Raw genomic sequence first — 18,175 nt, 5'->3', positions numbered from 1 at the left:
TCACTTCACACCCCTGGGACCACACTTCACTTCTTCAAGCTTCAAACTTGAAGAGGGGAGACTGAGGTTGGAGATGGGGAAGAAATTCTGGAATTTGAGGGTGCTGAGCTCCTGTCCCAGGGTGCCCAAGGAAGCTGTGGCTGCCCCATCCCTGGCAGTGTCTCAGCCCAGGTTGGATGGGGTTGGAGCCCCCTGGGCTGTGGGAGGGGTCCCTGCACATCCAGGGGGTGGAACTGGAGGAGCTGGAAGGTCCCTTCCCACCCAAACCAGTCTGGGAAAAAGCCACACACCACCCACTGCCTCAAAAACCTCACTTTACTCCTAATTTACTCCCCCTTCCCAACCTGATGACATCCCTGTGTCTGTGACAAGAATCTTGACCCAAAAAGCTGCACTGAGGTCTTTTCAAACCCATCACAAGTTGAGAGCAGAGTTTGTCCTGAGGAACTGCTCTGGTGAAACACCACGGGGTGTGGACTCACACCAGTGCAGGGACACACAACCAGTAACACCTGAACTGGGAATGTCAATGCTGCTTCAATGGCAGCTGGCAGTGGAGATGCTGCTGTGCTGAGGGGGGAGGACAATGGTGGGGAAGCTCCAGGCCTGATGAGGGCATTAGAGACATTTCCCCTGTGAGGAGACCCTGGGGGCCTGGAGATTTTCAGTCTGGAGAAGACTGAGGGGGGATCCTCACAACACTTCCAAGGGTGGGTGTCAGGAGGAGGGGACAAATCCTTCTTCTGTGACAGGACCAGGGGCAAGGGGCACAAACCTGACCATGGGAAGGAACTTCCAGCTCCAGATGAGGAGGAACCTCTGGACTTTGAGGCTGGCAGAGCCCTGGCCCAGGCTGCCCAGAGAGGGGCTGCAGTCTCCTTCTCTGGAGACATTCCCAACCCCCCTGGACACCATCCTGTGCCCCCTGCTCTGGGATCAGCAGCTCCAGAGCTCCCTTCCCAACCATGCTGTGATTCTGTGAGAGAAACCAGCATGGAGAGCACTCAAGGCCACCTCATTTCATAGAACCAAAGAATGTTCAGGGTTGGAAGGGACCTCTGGGGATCCCCCAGCCCAACCCCCTGTCCCAGCAGGATCACCCAGGGCAGGACACAAAGAACACATCCAGGGGGGTTGGAAAGGCTCCAGAGAAGGAGACTCCAGAACCTCTCTGGGCAGCCTGGGCCAGGGCTCCCTCAGCCTCACAGCCAAGAAGTTTCTCCTCATCTGGAGCTGGAACTTCCCATCTTCCAGCTTTGGATTTGGACACCAGCTCCTCCTCTCACCCACACTTGCTGAACCTCTCCCTGAAGGTGATGGCAAAGCCAACCCAAGCCCAGAGGAGGAGGAGGAGGAGGTGGCTCTGTGGACTCTGAGGATCTCAGGAGCCCCTGGGATCTGTTTGTCTCCTGGACCCATCCCAAGCAGGGATTGCACTGACCTGGGCATGGCGTGTCCACTCAGCTGCAGCTTGCGGAAGGTCTCCTCGTACTGGGGCAGCTCCACGTAGGTGATGAGCCACTGAACCACCTCATCCACTGTCCAGTTATAGACTGCAGGAGAGGCAGAAAGCAAGGACAGCACCTGAGAACCTGGGGACACCAAAACCATCCCACCAGCAAAGGCAGCAGGACTTCACAGTGGAAGCAACACAAGGACACGGAGCTGCTGGAGCCAGTGCAGAGGAGGCACTGGAGCTGCTGGGAGGGCTGGAGCAGCTCTGGAGCCAGGGGGAGAGAGTTGGGGGTGTTCAGGCTGGAGAAGAGAAGGAGAAGGTTGTGGGGAGCCCTTGGAGCAGCTCCCAGTGCCTGAAGGGGCTCCAGGAAAGCTGGGGAGGGACTTTGGGCAAGGGCCTGGAGGGAGGTGCCAAGGAGAGATGGTTTCAAAGTGGAAGAGGGGAGCTGGAGAGGAGCTGGGAGGGAGAAGTGAGGGTGGGGAGAGCCTGGGAGAGGTTTCCTGGAGAAGCTGTGGGTGGTGGGAATGTTGGAGTTGAGGTTGGATGGGGTTGGAGCCCCCTGGGCTGGGGGAGGGGTCCCTGCCCATGGCAGGGGTGGCACTGGATGTTCTTTAAGGTTTCTCCCAACCCAAACCAGTCTGGGGTTCTCTGATTAAAGAAGAAGAAATCCCTCTGGGCTGCTCCAGACAACCCCACAGCTCCTCTTTGCTTTGGTTCATTTTTTTTTTTTTTTCTGAGGTTGTTCTACACCTGAGGGGCTGCTCCAGATTGACCTCACCAGACCCCACCACAGCAAACACAACCCAAGGGCAGCCTCATGACCACAAGGTTGGGATCCACTCTGCTTCCAGCTCATGAGAAGAAGAAGAAAAACAAAACCCCACGTAATGAGGCCATCAGATAAAGGAGCTGCCTGAGGTGCAGGCCCAGGTGAGGCTTCTCCTGCACGTTTTTCACAATGTCACCAGAGGAGCCCCAGAGAGGCAACACCCAAAGTGCTGGCAGAAGTGAAATTGTTGGGGTTTCCATCACCCAAACCTCTTCCAAACAAAGACTCTTCCTCCTCACCACCTCCCCAGCCCCTGAACCATGGAACTCCAGTGAACATTCCTGCTGGCTCTGAGGACCTCACCCCCTCCTCCAGACCCATCCACCACCAAACCAGCACAGGTGGTGGAAAGAAAAAACCATTGTCAGCACGTTGAGTGAGAGATCTGTGGGAACAGGAGGAGGAGGTGACACAGCCCAAGTCACCCAGGGGGAACTTTTCTCCCCAGCTCCCTCACTGCTGGGTTTGGGGATGAGTTTTGGGAGCTCCAGAGTCCTCTGCTGATGGCACAAAGCAGGAGAGGTGGCTGAGCCAGCAGAAAGCTGGGATGCTCCCAACCAGATCTGGAGAGGCTGCAGAGCTGGGCAAAGGGGAACCTCATGAAGTTCAAGAAGTGTAGAATCAAAATCATGGAATGTCTGGGAGCAGCTCAACTGTAGAGTCCTGCAGCTGGGAGGAATAACCCCAACCAGCAGGACAGATGAGGGAGATCCTGCTGGAGAGCAGCTCCATGGAGAAAGCCCTTGGAGTCCCAAGGACAGGAAATTCCCCAGGGGTCAGCAATGTGTCCTGGTGGCCAAGAGGCCAATGGTGTCCTGGGGGCATCAGGAAAAGTGTGTCCAGCAGCTCCAGGGAGGTTCTGCTCCCCCTCTGCTCTGCTCTGCTCTGCTCTGCCCTGCTCTGCTCTGCTCTGCCCTGGGGAGAGCACCCCTGGAATCCTGGCTCCAGTTTGGGGCTCCCCAGTTGAGGAGAGACTGGGATCTACTGGAGAGAGGCCAAGGGAGAGCTGGGAGGGTGCTGAAGGGCCTTGAGCATCTCTGCTGGGAAGAAAGAGTGAGAGCCCTGGGGCTGTTGAGGCTGGAGAAGAGAAGGCTGAGAGGGGATCTGCTGAATGTCCATCAATAGCTGAGGGGTGGGGGGCAAGAGGAAGGGGACAATCTCTGTTCGGGGGTGCCCAGGAACAGGACAAGGAAGAATGGGGTGGAGCTGGAAGATGGGAAGTTCCAGCTTCAGATGAGGAGAAACTTCTTGGCTGTGAGGCTGAGGGAGCCCTGGCCCAGGCTGCCCAGAGAGGTTCTGGAGTCTCCTTCTCTGGAGCCTTTCCAACCCCCCCTGGATGTGTTCTGTGTGTCCTGCCCTGGGGGATCCTGCTGGGACAGGGGGGTTGGGCTGGGGGATCTCCAGAGCTCCCTTCCAACCTGAACATTTTATGATTCTATGATTCTATGATACCAACCATCAGGTTGCCCAGACAGGTGGGAGATGCCCCATCTCTGGAACCAATCCAGGTCAGGCTGGACAGGGATCTGAGCAATCCCATCTGGCTGAAAATGTCCCTGCTCACAGCAGGGAGGTTGGAGGGGATGATCTTTAAAGGTTTTTTCCCACCCAAATCATCCTGTGATGAACCCAGGGAGTTGTGCTGGAAATCAGACACTGCTGATGGTCACCACCTCTCATGCTTCCAGCCCAGCATCAATTGGTCCCTCTCTACACGTCCTTTCCAACAGCTACATGGAGAAAAAAAAGCCCATTTAGTGCTGTCCCAAGGGCTGCTGAGTTCAGAGCCATGCAGCCAACTTCTTAAAGGTCAACCATGAGTTGTCCAACAAATATGAGAAACATCTTCCAGCTTTAAACACTGGGAAGATGACAGAGAGGACAGAGTGAGGGCCAAGCACCAAGCAGAGGAGAGCAAGGCTGGAAAGGAAGGGAATTGTCATCTCCACATCAGCTTCAACTGGTGCTGAGCCCCTGTCCCAGGCTGCCCAAGGAAGCTGTGGCTGCCCCATCCCTGGCAGTGTCTCAGCCCAGGTTGGATGGGGTTGGAGCCCCCTGGGCTGTGGGAGGGGTCCCTGCACATCCAGGGGTTGGAACTGGAGGAGCTTTGAGGTCCCTTCCCACCCAACCCATTCTATTATTTGATTCTATGACCTTATCTGGGGCCCAGTTGGCTCCAGGATTCATAGAATCATTGGATAATTTGGGTCAGAAGGGACCTCTCAGGGTCACCTGGTCCAATCCCTGCAGTATCAGGGACACCCTCAACTGGATCAGGGTGCTCAGAGCCTCCCCAAACCTCACCCTGAACATCTCCAGGGTGAGGGAGGTGTTGGGTTCACTTATAAAGGACTGAAAGTGGAAGATGTGGGATGGGGCTTGGAGCAACCTGGGCTGTGGGAGGGGTCCCTGCCCATCCAGGGGTTGGAACTGGAGGAGCTTTGAGGGCCCTTCCAACCCAAACCAGTCTGGGATTCTATGAGCTGCCACTTGGGTGGTGTTGGCAGAGCCATTGGCTCAGGAGGGCTTCACCTCCCAAACCCAACACCTCAGAACACCCAAACCCAACACCTCAGAACACCCAAACCCACCTCAGAACGTCTCAGCATTAAGGCTTTGGGGTAATTAAGGTCCAGAAGGAGCTTTGTAGCTTACCACAGAATCATGGACTGCTTTGGTTTGAAAAAGACCTTAAAAATTATCCCAGTTCCACCCACTTCCATGAGCAGGGACACCTCCCAGGTTGCTGAAAGCCCAGGAAGAACAGAGAGAGGGTGGGAAAAGGACTGGGCTGGGAAGTGGAGGTTCTGCCACAGCAGCTCAAGCTGAGAGGTGTCAGATCCCAGCAGGGAGAGAGCAAAAGCAGAGCAAGCAAGGAAGGGACCTGGACAGCATCATGAGATGTTCTCCTCCATCCCTTAATGATTTTTCTCCCTCTTTCCCATCTGACATGAAAATAAACTTGAGGCAAAGCCATCTGCAAACAGCCAACCATGAGAAGAAATACTTCCTGCAGGAGGGACACGGGAGACAAAGCAGCTCCTTGGCACCAGCTCAAGTGGTTTGGTTGAGAACTTCCAGTACGTGGCTGCACAACTGAGAAGTCTGAGCCTGGAACACAGCTCCAGGATGACACAGAGAACCTCTGTGCTTCCAAACACCACCCCTCAGTGGGACATCCCTGATCCTGGAGGGATGGGAGGAGGGGGGAAAGGATTTCCAGCTGCGAGAGGGGAGCTGGAGAGGAGCTGGGAGGGAGAAGTGAGGGTGGGGAGAGCCTGGGAGAGTTTTCCTGGAGAAGCTGTGGCTGCTTTCCCATCCTAAGGGGGACATTCCTAATCCTCCTGGGATGGTGAGGGATGAATTAGGAAAAATTTCTTTATTGAAAGAGTGGTTGAGCATTGGAAGAGGTGCCCAGGGAGGTGGTGGAGTCCCCATCCCTAGAAGGGCTCAAAAATGTGTAGCTGTGGCACTTGGGGACATGGTTGTGATGGCAACGTGGTGGGGTTGGGTGGAGGGTTGGACCTGGTGATGTTACAGCTCTTCTCCAACCTTCATGATTCTATGGAACATTTCTTACAGCTCTGTCACAGAATCATCATGGTTGGAAAGGGCCCTCAGGACCATGGAGCCCAACCATGATTTAATAATCATCTCCTGGGTATGATCCCACTCTGCCCATTTTATTACCACCTCCAGGGATGGTGACTCCAGCACCTCCCTGGGCAGCCAAGGAAGGAGCAACCCCAAATGCCTCAGACACTCAAATCTACATCTGGAGGCATCAGTGTCCATCTCCACACCCTCCTCCACATGCTCATGGCACTGGTGTTTTTTCTGACTGGTGCTACTGGTCTGAAGTCAAAAATCCATCCTGGCACGAAGCTCCAAATTTGAAAATAAAAAGCTTAACTAGAAAGATTCCCAAAATTCCAGACTGGTTTGGGTGGGAAGGGACCTGAAACTCACCCAGTGCCACCCCTGCCATGGGCAGGGCCCCCTCCCCCAGCCCAGGGGGCTCCAACCCCATCCAACCTCAACTCCAACATTCCCACCACCCACAGCTTCTCCAGGAAACCTTTCCCAGGCTCTCCCCACCCTCACTTCTCCCTCCCAGCTCCTCTCCAGCTCCCCTCTTCCACTTTGAAACCATCTCTCCTTGGCACCTCCCTCCAGGCCCTTGCCCAAAGTCCCTCCCCAGCTTTCCTGGAGCCCCTTCAGGCACTGGGAGCTGCTCCAAGGGCTCCCCACAACCTTCTCCTTCTCTTCTCCAGTCTGAACACCCCCAACTCTCTCCCCCTGGCTCCAGAGCTGCTCCAGCCCTCCCAGCAGCTCCATCACCTCCTCTGGACTGGTTCCAGCAGCTCCGTGTCCTCCTGCTGCTGGGGACCCCAGAGCTGGACACAGCTTTACCCCAGGGGGGGACAATCCCCTCCCTGGCCCTGATGGGGACACTGATGGGGACACAGCCCAGGACAGGGGGGGTTTTGATGGCTCATGTTGAGCTTCTCCTCACCCAACACCCCCAAATCCTTGGCAGAAGATTGGGAAGAAGGAGAACTCAGTTTTTATGATCTCTCAGAAAAAGAATTCCCAAATTCTGAGGAGGGGAAGAGCAGGAGTGACACTGAGCTGACCCTGGCAGAACCAGCACGTTCCTCCTGGGAGGTACAGATGCTCCTGCCAGGGTCAGATGAAACTCAAAGTGTTCCTCACTTTTATAGCACAGGGGAAAGGAGCCCAGCAGGTGCTTTCATTTTCCACTTTTGTCTTTTTTTTTTTTTTTTTACCTTCAGATGTCTTCCAGGCCTTCCAGAGATCCTCCACACTGATGAGCTTGTCTTCTCCATGGAAGGTGCTGTGCTTGACTGTTGGGTCATGATAATTCAAGTCCTCCCTCAAGAACTAGGAGAAGAATAAACAAGGGGATTATTCTCTGAGTCATCTCTTGGGGAGAAAAAAAAGCACTTCCAAAAAAAATAAGACATCTTTCACCTTTCTTCCTTGCCATCACACCCCCAGGTTGTCACAGAGCATCAGCCTGAGATGGAGCAGCTCAGGGCTTTGATTAAAATGGCATCAACTCCCTCCTTCAGAGCACCCCAGACTGGTTTGGGTTGGAAGGGACCTTCCAGCTCCTCCAGTTCCAACCCCTGGATGTGCAGGGACCCCTCCCACAGCCCAGGGGGCTCCAACCCCATCCAACCTGGGCTGAGACACTGCCAGGGATGGGGCAGCCACAGCCTCCTTGGGCAACCTGGGACAGGGGCTCAGCACCCTCATACCAAACAATTTCTTCCTCCCATCTCCTCTCCACCTCCCCTCTTGCAGCTGGAAACCATTTCTGTGCCAGGAGAGGAGGAGGAGCAGAAGGATTTTTGGTTCAAGTGGTGGGAAGGGGCTGGGGAAGACCAAGGGAATGGCTTCATGTCTGGAGAGATGATTCTGCCTGAGGAGAAGCTGTGGCTCCAAAGCTGAGACCCAGGGCAGAAATGAGCTGGAAAAAAGGGGAATCCAGGGAAAAGGAAGGAGAGGACAAAACCCTGAAACTGGGAGTAGGGAGAAAGGAGTCACCCAGAGGCAAGGTCAGGTTTGGAGGAGATGCTGAAATGGATGAGAGCAACTGAGCTGCTCTCCTACGAACCCTCTGGAGAACCAGGTCCAGCTCTGGGGTCCCCAGCAGCAGGAGGACACGGAGCTGCTGGAACCAGTCCAGAGGAGGTGATGGAGCTGCTGGGAGGGCTGGAGCAGCTCTGGAGCCAGGGGGAGAGAGTTGGGGGTGTTCAGGCTGGAGAAGGAGAAGGTTGTGGGGAGCCCTTGGAGCAGCTCCCAGTGCCTGAAGGGGCTCCAGGAAAGCTGGGGAGGGACTTTGGGCAAGGGCCTGGAGGGAGGTGCCAAGGAGAGATGGTTTCAAAGTGGAAGAGGGGAGCTGGAGAGGAGCTGGGAGGGAGAAGTGAGGGTGGGGAGAGCCTGGGAGAGGTTTCCTGGAGAAGCTGTGGGTGGTGGGAATGTTGGAGTTGAGGTTGGATGGGGTTGGAGCCCCCTGGGCTGGGGGAGGGGTCCCTGGTGGCACTGGGGGAGCTTTAAGGTCCTTTCCCACCCAAACCAGTCTGGGATGTGCTGGTTCCATGAAGATATTTCCATTTGCAGCCCAGGTCCATGACACAAGCCCCAGGTGACGTGGTTGCTGTCCCCCCAGCTCATTAACTCGTGACCCAGTGGGAAGGTGGCAATGTCACCCAGCCCTGAGCCCCAGGGGTGGCTGCCAGGTCCCACGGGCCCCGAGCCATCAGCTGCTGCTGGGTATATTTAGCTCAGGGGAAGCAGAGAAAGGAAAAGTGATCTCCTGCAGCTTTCCCTGCACCATCACCACAACAAAACCCCCCCCAAGGACTCTGGGGTGGGGAGGATGTAGCCACCAAGGAGCCAGGATGGGGCCAGGGACCTCCTCCAACATCTTGGTCCTGCATGGGGAAGTCTGGGGAGCTCAGGGAAACCTCCAGAACAGCTTTGTCCTCAAGGGAAAAGACCAAAAAAGAGAAGGATGAAACTAAAATGAGTTGGTGAAACCCTGCCCAGCACTCCCTGCTTCTGCTGGGGCCTTCAGGCACCTCCTGCTTCTGACCAGAGCTGGGAACCAAGAGATGATTGCAGGAGGCTGCTGCCCTGACAGCTCCACGGGTGGGAGTGTGGATCTGCTGGAGGGTGGGAAGGCTCTGCACAGGGTTCTGGACAGGCTGGACCCAAGGGGTGAGGGTCTGCAGAGGGCTCTGGACAGGATGGATCCATGGGGTGACGGTCTGCAGAGGGTTCTGGACAGGATGGATCCATGGGGTGAGGGTCTGCAGAGGGTTCTGGACAGGCTGGAGCCATGGGGTGAGGGTCTGCAGAGGGTTTTGGACAGGATGGACCCAAGGGGTGAGGGTCTGCAGAGGGCTCTGGACAGGATGGACCCAAGGGGTGAGGGTCTGCAGAGGGTTCAGGACAGGATGGATCCACGGGGTGAGGGTCTGCAGAGGGTTCTGGACAGGCTGGAGCCATGGGGTGAGGGTCTGCAGAGGGTTTTGGACAAGAGGAATCCATGGGGTGAGGCCAAGTTGTGCCAGGGGAGGTTTAGGTTGGAGCTGGGGAAGAATTTCTCCCTGGAAAGGGTTGTCAGGGCCTGGCCCAGGCTGCCCAGGGCAGGGCTGGAGTCCCCATCATCCCTGGAGGGGTTTCAGACCCTGGGGATGTGGGGACGAGGGACATGGGGTGGAGATGAAGGACATGGATGGATTGGATGATCCCAAAGGGCTTTTCCAACCCAAACAACTCCATGATTCTCCATCCTGTACCATATCAGCTGCTGATGATCACATTTTCTCACCCACAAACCATTGGGAAATCCATCTCACATCCGTGTCCCCCACACCAGGAGGACTCAGGGTGTTCAGAACATCAGGCACAGGAACCCCCCCACCAGACATTGACCTCCTCACAAAGCAGCACTTCACAGAGTAAGGACTCTTCTGATCCCATCCCTGGAGACCCCCAAAGCTCAGAGTCCTGGGCACTTGGCTCTGCCTGGGCAAGGGTTGGATCAGACAATCTCCAGAGGTCCCATCAGGATCAGCTCCAGAGGTACAGGTCACATCCAGGGACACCCTCAGAGGTCCCACCCAGGACCACTTCCAGGGGTTCCCCCCAGGACCATTTCCAGAGCCTCCCCAGAACCATCTCCAGAGGTCCCAGGTCTGCAAACCACTTCATGAAGTCCCACTCAGGACCATCTCCAGAAGTCCTACCCAGACCAGTTCCAGAGGTCCCACTCAGGACCATCTCCAGAAGTCCTACCCAGACCAATTCCAGAGGTCTACAGCAGGACCACTTCCAGAGCCTATCCCAGAACCATCTCCAGAGGTCCACCCTCTCCACTTCCAGAGGTCCCACTCAGGACCACCTCCAGAAGTCCTACCCAGAGCAGTTCCAGATGTCTACAGAAGGACAAATCCAGTGGTCCACCTCAAACCATCTTCAGAAATCCCGCCCTGAGCACCTCCAGAGACCCTGGCAGACCTCTCCAAAGCAGAGGTGTGCACCCCCTCCAGAAAATAATCAATTATGGAACCATTTGGGGATTAAACAACCCCATTAAACACCAGGACCAACGTTGTTGGTTCTCATTCTCCACCTCCCAAGGCCCATGGCCAGAATGTGTCTCTCCAGTCTGCCAGGGCTGAGGACTGGGGAGCTGCATGGGCCAACTGGTGATGACAACCCAGTTGGAGCCCATGGTGGTTGGAACCACAGCTAAAACCAAGAGGTGCCATCAACAGGGATCTTCTGGAGCTTTTTCTGTCGTGGTTTTCATCTGCAGAACCTCCCACCTCCTCACCTGACTTTTGCATTTCCCCCTTGAGCCCTGGCATCCCTCCCACACCCCCGGATCTCTGCTCATCACCCCTCCTGAAGACCACCAAGCACCTGGGCAAGGGGTGACCACCTGCCCTGACTCACTGCAAAGGGACCCAAACCAACCCAGGGAGCTCAGAGCTCCTCGGGCATCTCATCCCTCATCACCACCTCCAACAGCTCAACAGGACAGGGCTGGGGTCCCCATCATCCCTGGAGGGGTCTCAGACCCTGGAGATGTGGGGATGAGGGACATGGGGTGGGGGTGGCCTTGGCAGAGTTGGGTTCATGGCTGGGTTGGATGATCTTGAAGGTCTTTCCCAACCAGAAGGATTTTGTGGTGGAGTCCCCATCCCTGGAGGGGTTTCAGAGCCCTGGAGCTGTGGGGATGAGGGTCAGGGGTTGGTGGGTTTGGCTGGAGCAATGGTTGGACTGGGTGATCTGAAAGGTCTTTTCCAACCTAAACATCTCCATGATTTGAGGACTTTTTTCTTTCCCCAACTACCAAGTTTCAGTAAAGCTGCAGAAAACTTTGGTCTTCAAACCCTCTAACGTGGCTTCAGGTGGTGGGACCAGAGGTTGAGAGGAGCCAGGAACTGCCCAAGCCACACCACAAACCTTCTTTCCTTCAGAAACCAGGCTAACAGTGTCCAAGAGACCCATCAGCCTCTCCCTGCCTCACCAGAGTTGCCCCTAAACAGCTGGAGCTGCCTTGGAGGAAGTGTGAGGAGCAGAAATAGATCACTAATTAGAAGAAGATTTCCCCAAGAGGACCGAGAGCTTTCGTCTGAATCCAGGGCACTGATGTCACCTGAAAACTTCATCAGCTTCCCCAGTGGAAAAAAGGCAATGAGGATTTAAAGGGCAGCAGAAGGGTGGTGGGCAACCAGAAACCTCAGCTATAACCCAAACCCAATGTACCCAAAGCTTCCCCCCCTCTGATGAGAAAGGGCCATAAAAAAACCCCTGCAAATACAAATACAGAAGTTCCTGACCAAGAAAAATTGGGATGGAAGAGCTGCTCTCCTGCAGCTGAGCACCTCCTGAGCTGGGACCCAGCCACACAGAGCACATCCCTCCAAAACTGATGGCTGAGGGACCCACAGCCTATAAATCCATGGGGTGAGGGTCTAAAGAGGGTTCTGGACAAGATGGATCCATGGGGTGAAGCTCTGGACATGTTGGGTCTATGGGGTGAGGGTCTGCACAGTGTTCTGGAAAGGTTGCATCCATGGGGTGAGGTTCTGCAGAAGGTTCTGTTCATGTTGGGTCCATGGGGTGAGGTTCTGGACAAGGTTCTGTTCATGTTGGGTCCATGGGGTGAAGCCAAGTGCCAGGTCCATCCCTTGGGTCACCCCAAGGCCAGGCTTGGGGCAGAGCAGATGGGAAGTGCCCAGGGGAAAAGGCCCTGGGGGGGTTGGGTGACACCCAGGACAGGAGCTCAGGGTGTGCCCAGGTGGCCAAGGTGGCCACCAAGATCCTGGATGGGACCAGCACTGGGGGGGCAGCAGGAGCAGGGCAGGGATTGTCCCCTGGGCTGGGAACTGCTGAGGAGGCACCTCGAGTCCTGGGGTCAGTTCTGGGTTGGAAAAGGGAAACTGAGGAGCTGAAGTGTGTCCAGAGATGGGCAATGGGACTGAGGAAGGGTCTGGAGAGCAAGGAGAAGGTTCTGGAGAGCATGGAGAAGGTTGTGGAGAAGTTGTGAGGAGCATCTGAGGCACCCAAGGGTGTTCTGCCTGCAGCAAAGGAGGCTGAGGGTTGGGGAACACTCGTGGGGGGAGACTTGTGCTCCATGTGCATTGGTTCAGGTGTTTTCCCAAGTGTTTTCCAGCCTTTTGGTGGAAGAGAAGGACATGGAGGGGATGGAGAGTGTCCAGAGAAGGGAACAGAGCTGGGGAAGGGTCTGGAGCAGAAGGAGAAGGTCTGGAGGGCAATGAGGAGGTTCTGGAGAGCATGGAGAAGGTTCTAGAGCACAAGAAGGTCTGGGGAGCAAGGAGTAGGTTCTGGAGAACGTGGAGAAGGTTTGGAGAAGTTGTGAGGAGCATCTGAGGGCCCTGTGGGTGCTGATCCTGGAGCAGAGGAGGCTGAGGGGAGACCTTGTGGCTCTCTGCAACCCCCTGAGAGGAGGTTGGAGCCAGGGGGGGTCGGGCTCTGCTCCCAAGGAACAAGGGATGGGACAAGAGGAACTTTTGGCACAACTCTAGTGGTGCCAGGGGAGGTTTAGGTTGGAGCTGGGGAAGAATTTCTCCCTGGAAAGGGTTGTCAGGGCCTGGCCCAGGCTGCCCAGGGCAGGGCTGGAGTCCCCATCATCCCTGGAGGGGTTTCAGAGCCTGGGGATGTGGGGATGAGGGACATGGGGTGGGGGCAGGGTTGGACTTGGATGATCCCAAAGGGCTTTCCCAACCCAAACTGACTCCACGCTCCTCCAATCACACTCCTCAGCTTTACCTCTGCTGAGCTCAAACCTTTTATTGAAGCTGCATTCAGTTTTAAACTTGCAACCAAGGTTTTGAAGCCTCTGGAGAAGGCATCCCAGGAATTTCCCTTGGTGAGCCAGCAGGAGCACTTGGCTTCTCTTCTTTCAAGGTTATCATCAGCTCCAACCCTCCCCGTGCACCCTGGAGTTGTGGTTTAGCTCCCTGGTGTGGTGGTGGGACAGCTGCCCAGGAGATTATTCCAAAGAATGTCAAAGGCTCCAATTTAAACCTCACAGAGCTCTGGGCTTGGATCTGAGCTCACTGCTCCTCCCACCCCAGCACAGTGTGGAGACAATGACCCAGCACAGAGTCATGGAGAGTCCCACACACTCCCTGACTGGGTTGGGAGAAACCTTAAAGATCACCCAGTGTCACCCCCCTGCCATGGGGCAGGGACCCCAACCCCAGCCCAGGGGGCTCCAACCCCATCCAACCTCAACTCCAACATTCCCACCACCCACAGCTTCTCCAGGAAACCTCTCCCAGGCTCTCCCCACCCTCACTTCTCCCTCCCAGCTCCTCTCCAGCTCCCCTCTTCCACTTTGAAACCATCTCTCCTTGGCACCTCCCTCCAGGCCCTTGCCCAAAGTCCCTCCCCAGCTTTCCTGGAGCCCCTTCAGGCACTGGGAGCTGCTCCAAGGGCTCCTCACAACCTTCTCTTTTCTCCTCTTTTCTCTTTTCTCCTCCCCTTCCCTCTCCTCTCCTCTCCTCTCCTCTGGATTCCCAAAGAGTTTCACCACCCCAGGAACTGGAGGGCCCTTGTGCTGGATGGATTTGCCCCATCAGCTCCACTGCTCTGACAGTTTGGGTGGGAGATGGGACCTCCCTGGACGGTTCCTTCTGAAGCTGAGAAGCAGGAATAAAGCAGCCAGGAGCTGGGCTCAGGATGGAGTGGTTGGGCAGACCCTGGAGGACAGATCCAAAGGAGGGACACGAGAGCCCTTCTGGTCCAGAAGCATCAGGTGAGCATTTTGTAAAGTCCCAACCACCCAGAGATGTTCATCAGGTTCTCCCAGGAGCTGTACAGAGCCCACACCAACACCCCCACCTCATCAGGGGAAGGGTCTCAGGCCTGGAGGTCACGTTCAGCAGAAGCTTCCAACCCCAGTGTCCTCCCCCATCCAGGAGCAGGCTGGGTCCTGGGACACCAACCCCAGGAGCTCCAGGCTTGATTCCTTCCAGGACCAAGAATTCAGCCCATTCAACAACCCCTGTCCATGGCACAGCCTCAGATGGAGGACACAGAGCTGGCACCAGACCCACAGCTCCAACCTTCACAGAATTCCTGAAGCTCTGGAGCCATCCCTCATCCCCCTGATACATCAGGATTGACAGGACAGGATGGACAGGCCAGGATGAAAAGGTCAGGATGGACAGGACAGGATGGACAGGACAGGACAGGACAGGACAGGATGGACAGGACAGGATGGACAGGACAGGATGAAAAGGTCAGGATGGACAGGACAGGATGGACAGGACAGGACAGCACAGGACAGGACAGGACAGGACAGGACAGGACAGGACAGGACAGGACAGCACAGGACAGGACAGGACAGGACAGGACAGGATGGACAGGACAGGATGGACAGGACAGGATGAAAAGGTCAGGATGGACAAGGCAGGATGGACAGGACAGGACAGGACAGGATGGACAGGACAGGATGGACAGGACAGGATGAAAAGGTCAGGATGGACAGGACAGGATGGACAGCACAGGACAGCACAGGACAGGACAGGACAGGACAGGACAGGACAGGACAGGACAGCACAGGACAGGACAGGACAGGACAGGATGGACAGGACAGGACAGGACAGCACAGGACAGGACAGGATGGACAGGACAGGACAGGACAGGACAGCACAGGACAGGACAGGATGGACAGGACAGGACAGGACAGCACAGGACAGGACAGGACAGGACAGGCGAGGACAGGACAGCACGGGACAGGACAGGACAGGACAGGACAGGATGGACAGGCCAGGATGGACAGGCCAGGACAGGACAGGACAGGACAGCACAGGACAGGACAGGACAGGACAGGCGAGGACAGGACAGGACAGGACAGCACAGGACAGGACAGGACAGCACAGGACAGGACAGGATGGACAGGACAGGACAGGACAGGACAGGACAGGACAGGACAGGACAGGACAGGACAGGATGGACAGGACAGGACAGGACAGGACAGGACAGGACAGCACAGGACAGGACAGGACAGGACAGGACAGGACAGGACAGGATGGACAGGACAGGACAGCACAGGACAGGACAGGACAGGACAGCACAGGACAGGACAGCACAGGACAGGACAGGACAGGACAGCACAGGACAGGACAGGACAGGACAGGACAGGACAGGACAGGACAGCACAGGACAGCACAGGACAGGACAGGACAGGACAGGACAGGACAGCACAGGACAGGACAGGACAGGACAGCACAGGACAGGACAGCACAGGACAGCACAGGACAGGACAGGACAGGACAGGACAGGACAGCACAGGACAGGACAGGACAGGACAGGACAGGACAGGACAGGACAGCACAGGACAGGACAGGACAGGACAGGACAGGATGGACAGGCCAGGATGGACAGGACAGGACAGGACAGGACAGGACAGGATGGACAGGACAGGATGGACCGGACAGGACAGGATGGACAGGACAGGATGGACAGGACAGGACAGGACAGGACAGGACAGGACAGCACAGGACAGGACAGGACAGGACAGGCGAGGACAGGACAGCACGGGACAGGACAGGACAGGACAGGACAGGATGGACAGGCCAGGATGGACAGGCCAGGACAGGACAGGACAGGACAGCACAGGACAGGACAGGACAGGACAGGCGAGGACAGGACAGGACAGGACAGCACAGGACAGGACAGGACAGCACAGGACAGGACAGGATGGACAGGACAGGACAGGACAGGACAGGACAGGACAGGACAGGACAGGATGGACAGGACAGGACAGGACAGGACAGGACAGCACAGGACAGGACAGGACAGGACAGGACAGGATGGACAGGACAGGACAGCACAGGACAGGACAGGACAGCACAGGACAGGACAGCACAGGACAGGACAGGACAGGACAGGACAGGACAGCACAGGACAGGACAGGACAGGACAGCACAGGACAGGACAGCACAGGACAGGACAGGACAGGACAGGACAGGACAGGACAGCACAGGACAGGACAGGACAGGCCAGGCCAGGCCAGGCCAGGACAGGACAGGATGGACAGGCCAGGATGGACAGGCCAGGCCAGGCCAGGCCAGGACAGGACAGGATGGACAGGCCAGGATGGACAGGACAGGACAGGACAGGACAGGACAGGACAGGATGGACAGGACAGGACAGCACGGGACAGGACAGGACAGGACAGGACAGGACAGGACAGGACAGGACAGGACAGGATGGACAGGACAGGACAGGACAGGACAGGACAGCACAGCACAGGACAGGACAGGACAGGACAGGCCAGGCCAGGACAGGACAGGATGGACAGGCCAGGATGGACAGGACAGGACAGGACAGGACAGGATGGACAGGACAGGATGGACCGGACAGGACAGGATGGACAGGACAGGATGGACAGGCCAGGCCAGGATGGATATCCCTGCACAGACAGGGGACTCCCAGGGGAGGGAGGGACTGGGAGAACTGCAGCTCCCAAGGGCAGCCCTGGCCTAGGAGGGAGCATCCAGAGGAGCCTGGGCAGCAGATCCAGAGAGGGGATTCTCCCTCCAGGGGCTGGAGCACCTCTGCTCCCAGGAGAGGCTGAGGGAGCTGGGACTGGGGAGAGGAGAGAGGAGAGAGGAGAGAAAAGAGAATAGAGAAGAGAAAAGAGAACAGAGAAAAAAGAAAAGAGAAAAGAGAAAAGAGAAAAGAGAAAAGAGAAAAGAGAAAAGAGAAAAGAGAAAAGAGAGAAGACTCTGGGGGGACCTTAGAGCTGCCCCCCAAGCCCTGAAGGGAACCTCCAGGAAGGCTGCAGAGGGACTTTTCAGAAGAGTGTCCAGCCACAGGACAAGGGGAAATGGTTTTCAGCTGAAGGAGAAGAGGTTCAGGCTGGAGCTGAGGAAGAAGTTCTTCAGGAGGAGGGTGGGGAGAGCCTGGGAGAGGTTTCCTGGAGAAGCTGTGGCTGCCCCCTCCCTGGAGGTGTTCAAGGCCAGGTTGGATGGGCTTGGAGCAACCTGGGCTGGATGAGAGGTGTCCCTGGGCATGGCAGGGGGGTTGGAGGAGAGGAGCTCTCAGCTCCCTCACAACCCAAACACCTCGATGAGTCTGTGATGTTATCAGCTGAAATCTTCAAGGGCAAGACAACAAAGATTTGTTCCCCTTTTTCCAGCAGCACTCTCACATTCATGGGAATTCTGTCCCAGAATTATCAGAGTTGGAAGGGGCCTCCAGAGATCACCCCATCCTGTTCCATCTGGGGTGCTGGAAGAAGATGTGGAACAGCAGAAGGTGGAGGACACCCCAGGCAGTGGCTTTGCTCAGCAGTGACTCAGAGGCTCCATCACAGTCAGATTTGTTTCCCAGCCCCACAATTTAGAAAAGAAAGGAATAAAATGATAAATCCAGAGGTCAAGAGATCTTCTGGTTACTCAGTGATCAGCCATCAACTGATGATGCTTTGCCTGGAGAAAAATAAGTGGCTGGAACCCCCCCCAAGCACAGAAGAAAAGGCACCCAGATGGAAGAGCAGGGCACAGAAATGGACTGTTTGGATCAGAACCTTGGCTCCAGGTGGCACATTGCTTCCTCTGCCAGATCAGGGTGGAGTCTGAACATCTCCATTGCACAGAATCCATAACCTGGGATTCTATAATCACAGAATGCCAGGACAAGAGGTGAAGGGCACAAACCTGACCATGGGAAGGAACTTCCAGCTCCAGATGAGGAGGAACCTCTGGACTTTGAGGCTGGCAGAGCCGTGGCCCAGGCTGCCCAGAGAGGGGCTGCAGTCTCCTTCTCTGGAGACATTCCCAACCCCCCTGGACACCATCCTGTGC

The 18,175-nt window shown here is 56.2% G+C and overlaps 1 protein-coding gene across 1 annotated transcript in view; it reads right to left on the bottom strand.

Moving 5' to 3' along the window:
- Positions 1-18,175, bottom strand: part of STIM1 (stromal interaction molecule 1) — a 97,601-nt gene that overhangs the window by 43,963 nt on the left and 35,463 nt on the right. Inside the window, 2 exon segments of the mRNA XM_071753516.1 lie at positions 1,442-1,553; positions 7,076-7,190. Coding sequence (XP_071609617.1) covers positions 1,442-1,553; positions 7,076-7,190 — 227 coding nt within the window.

Source organism: Heliangelus exortis, chromosome 1 (genome assembly GCF_036169615.1).
Source record: "Heliangelus exortis chromosome 1, bHelExo1.hap1, whole genome shotgun sequence".
Classification (NCBI taxonomy): domain Eukaryota; kingdom Metazoa; phylum Chordata; class Aves; order Apodiformes; family Trochilidae; genus Heliangelus; species Heliangelus exortis.
This window is presented reverse-complemented; position numbering and strand designations above follow the sequence as displayed.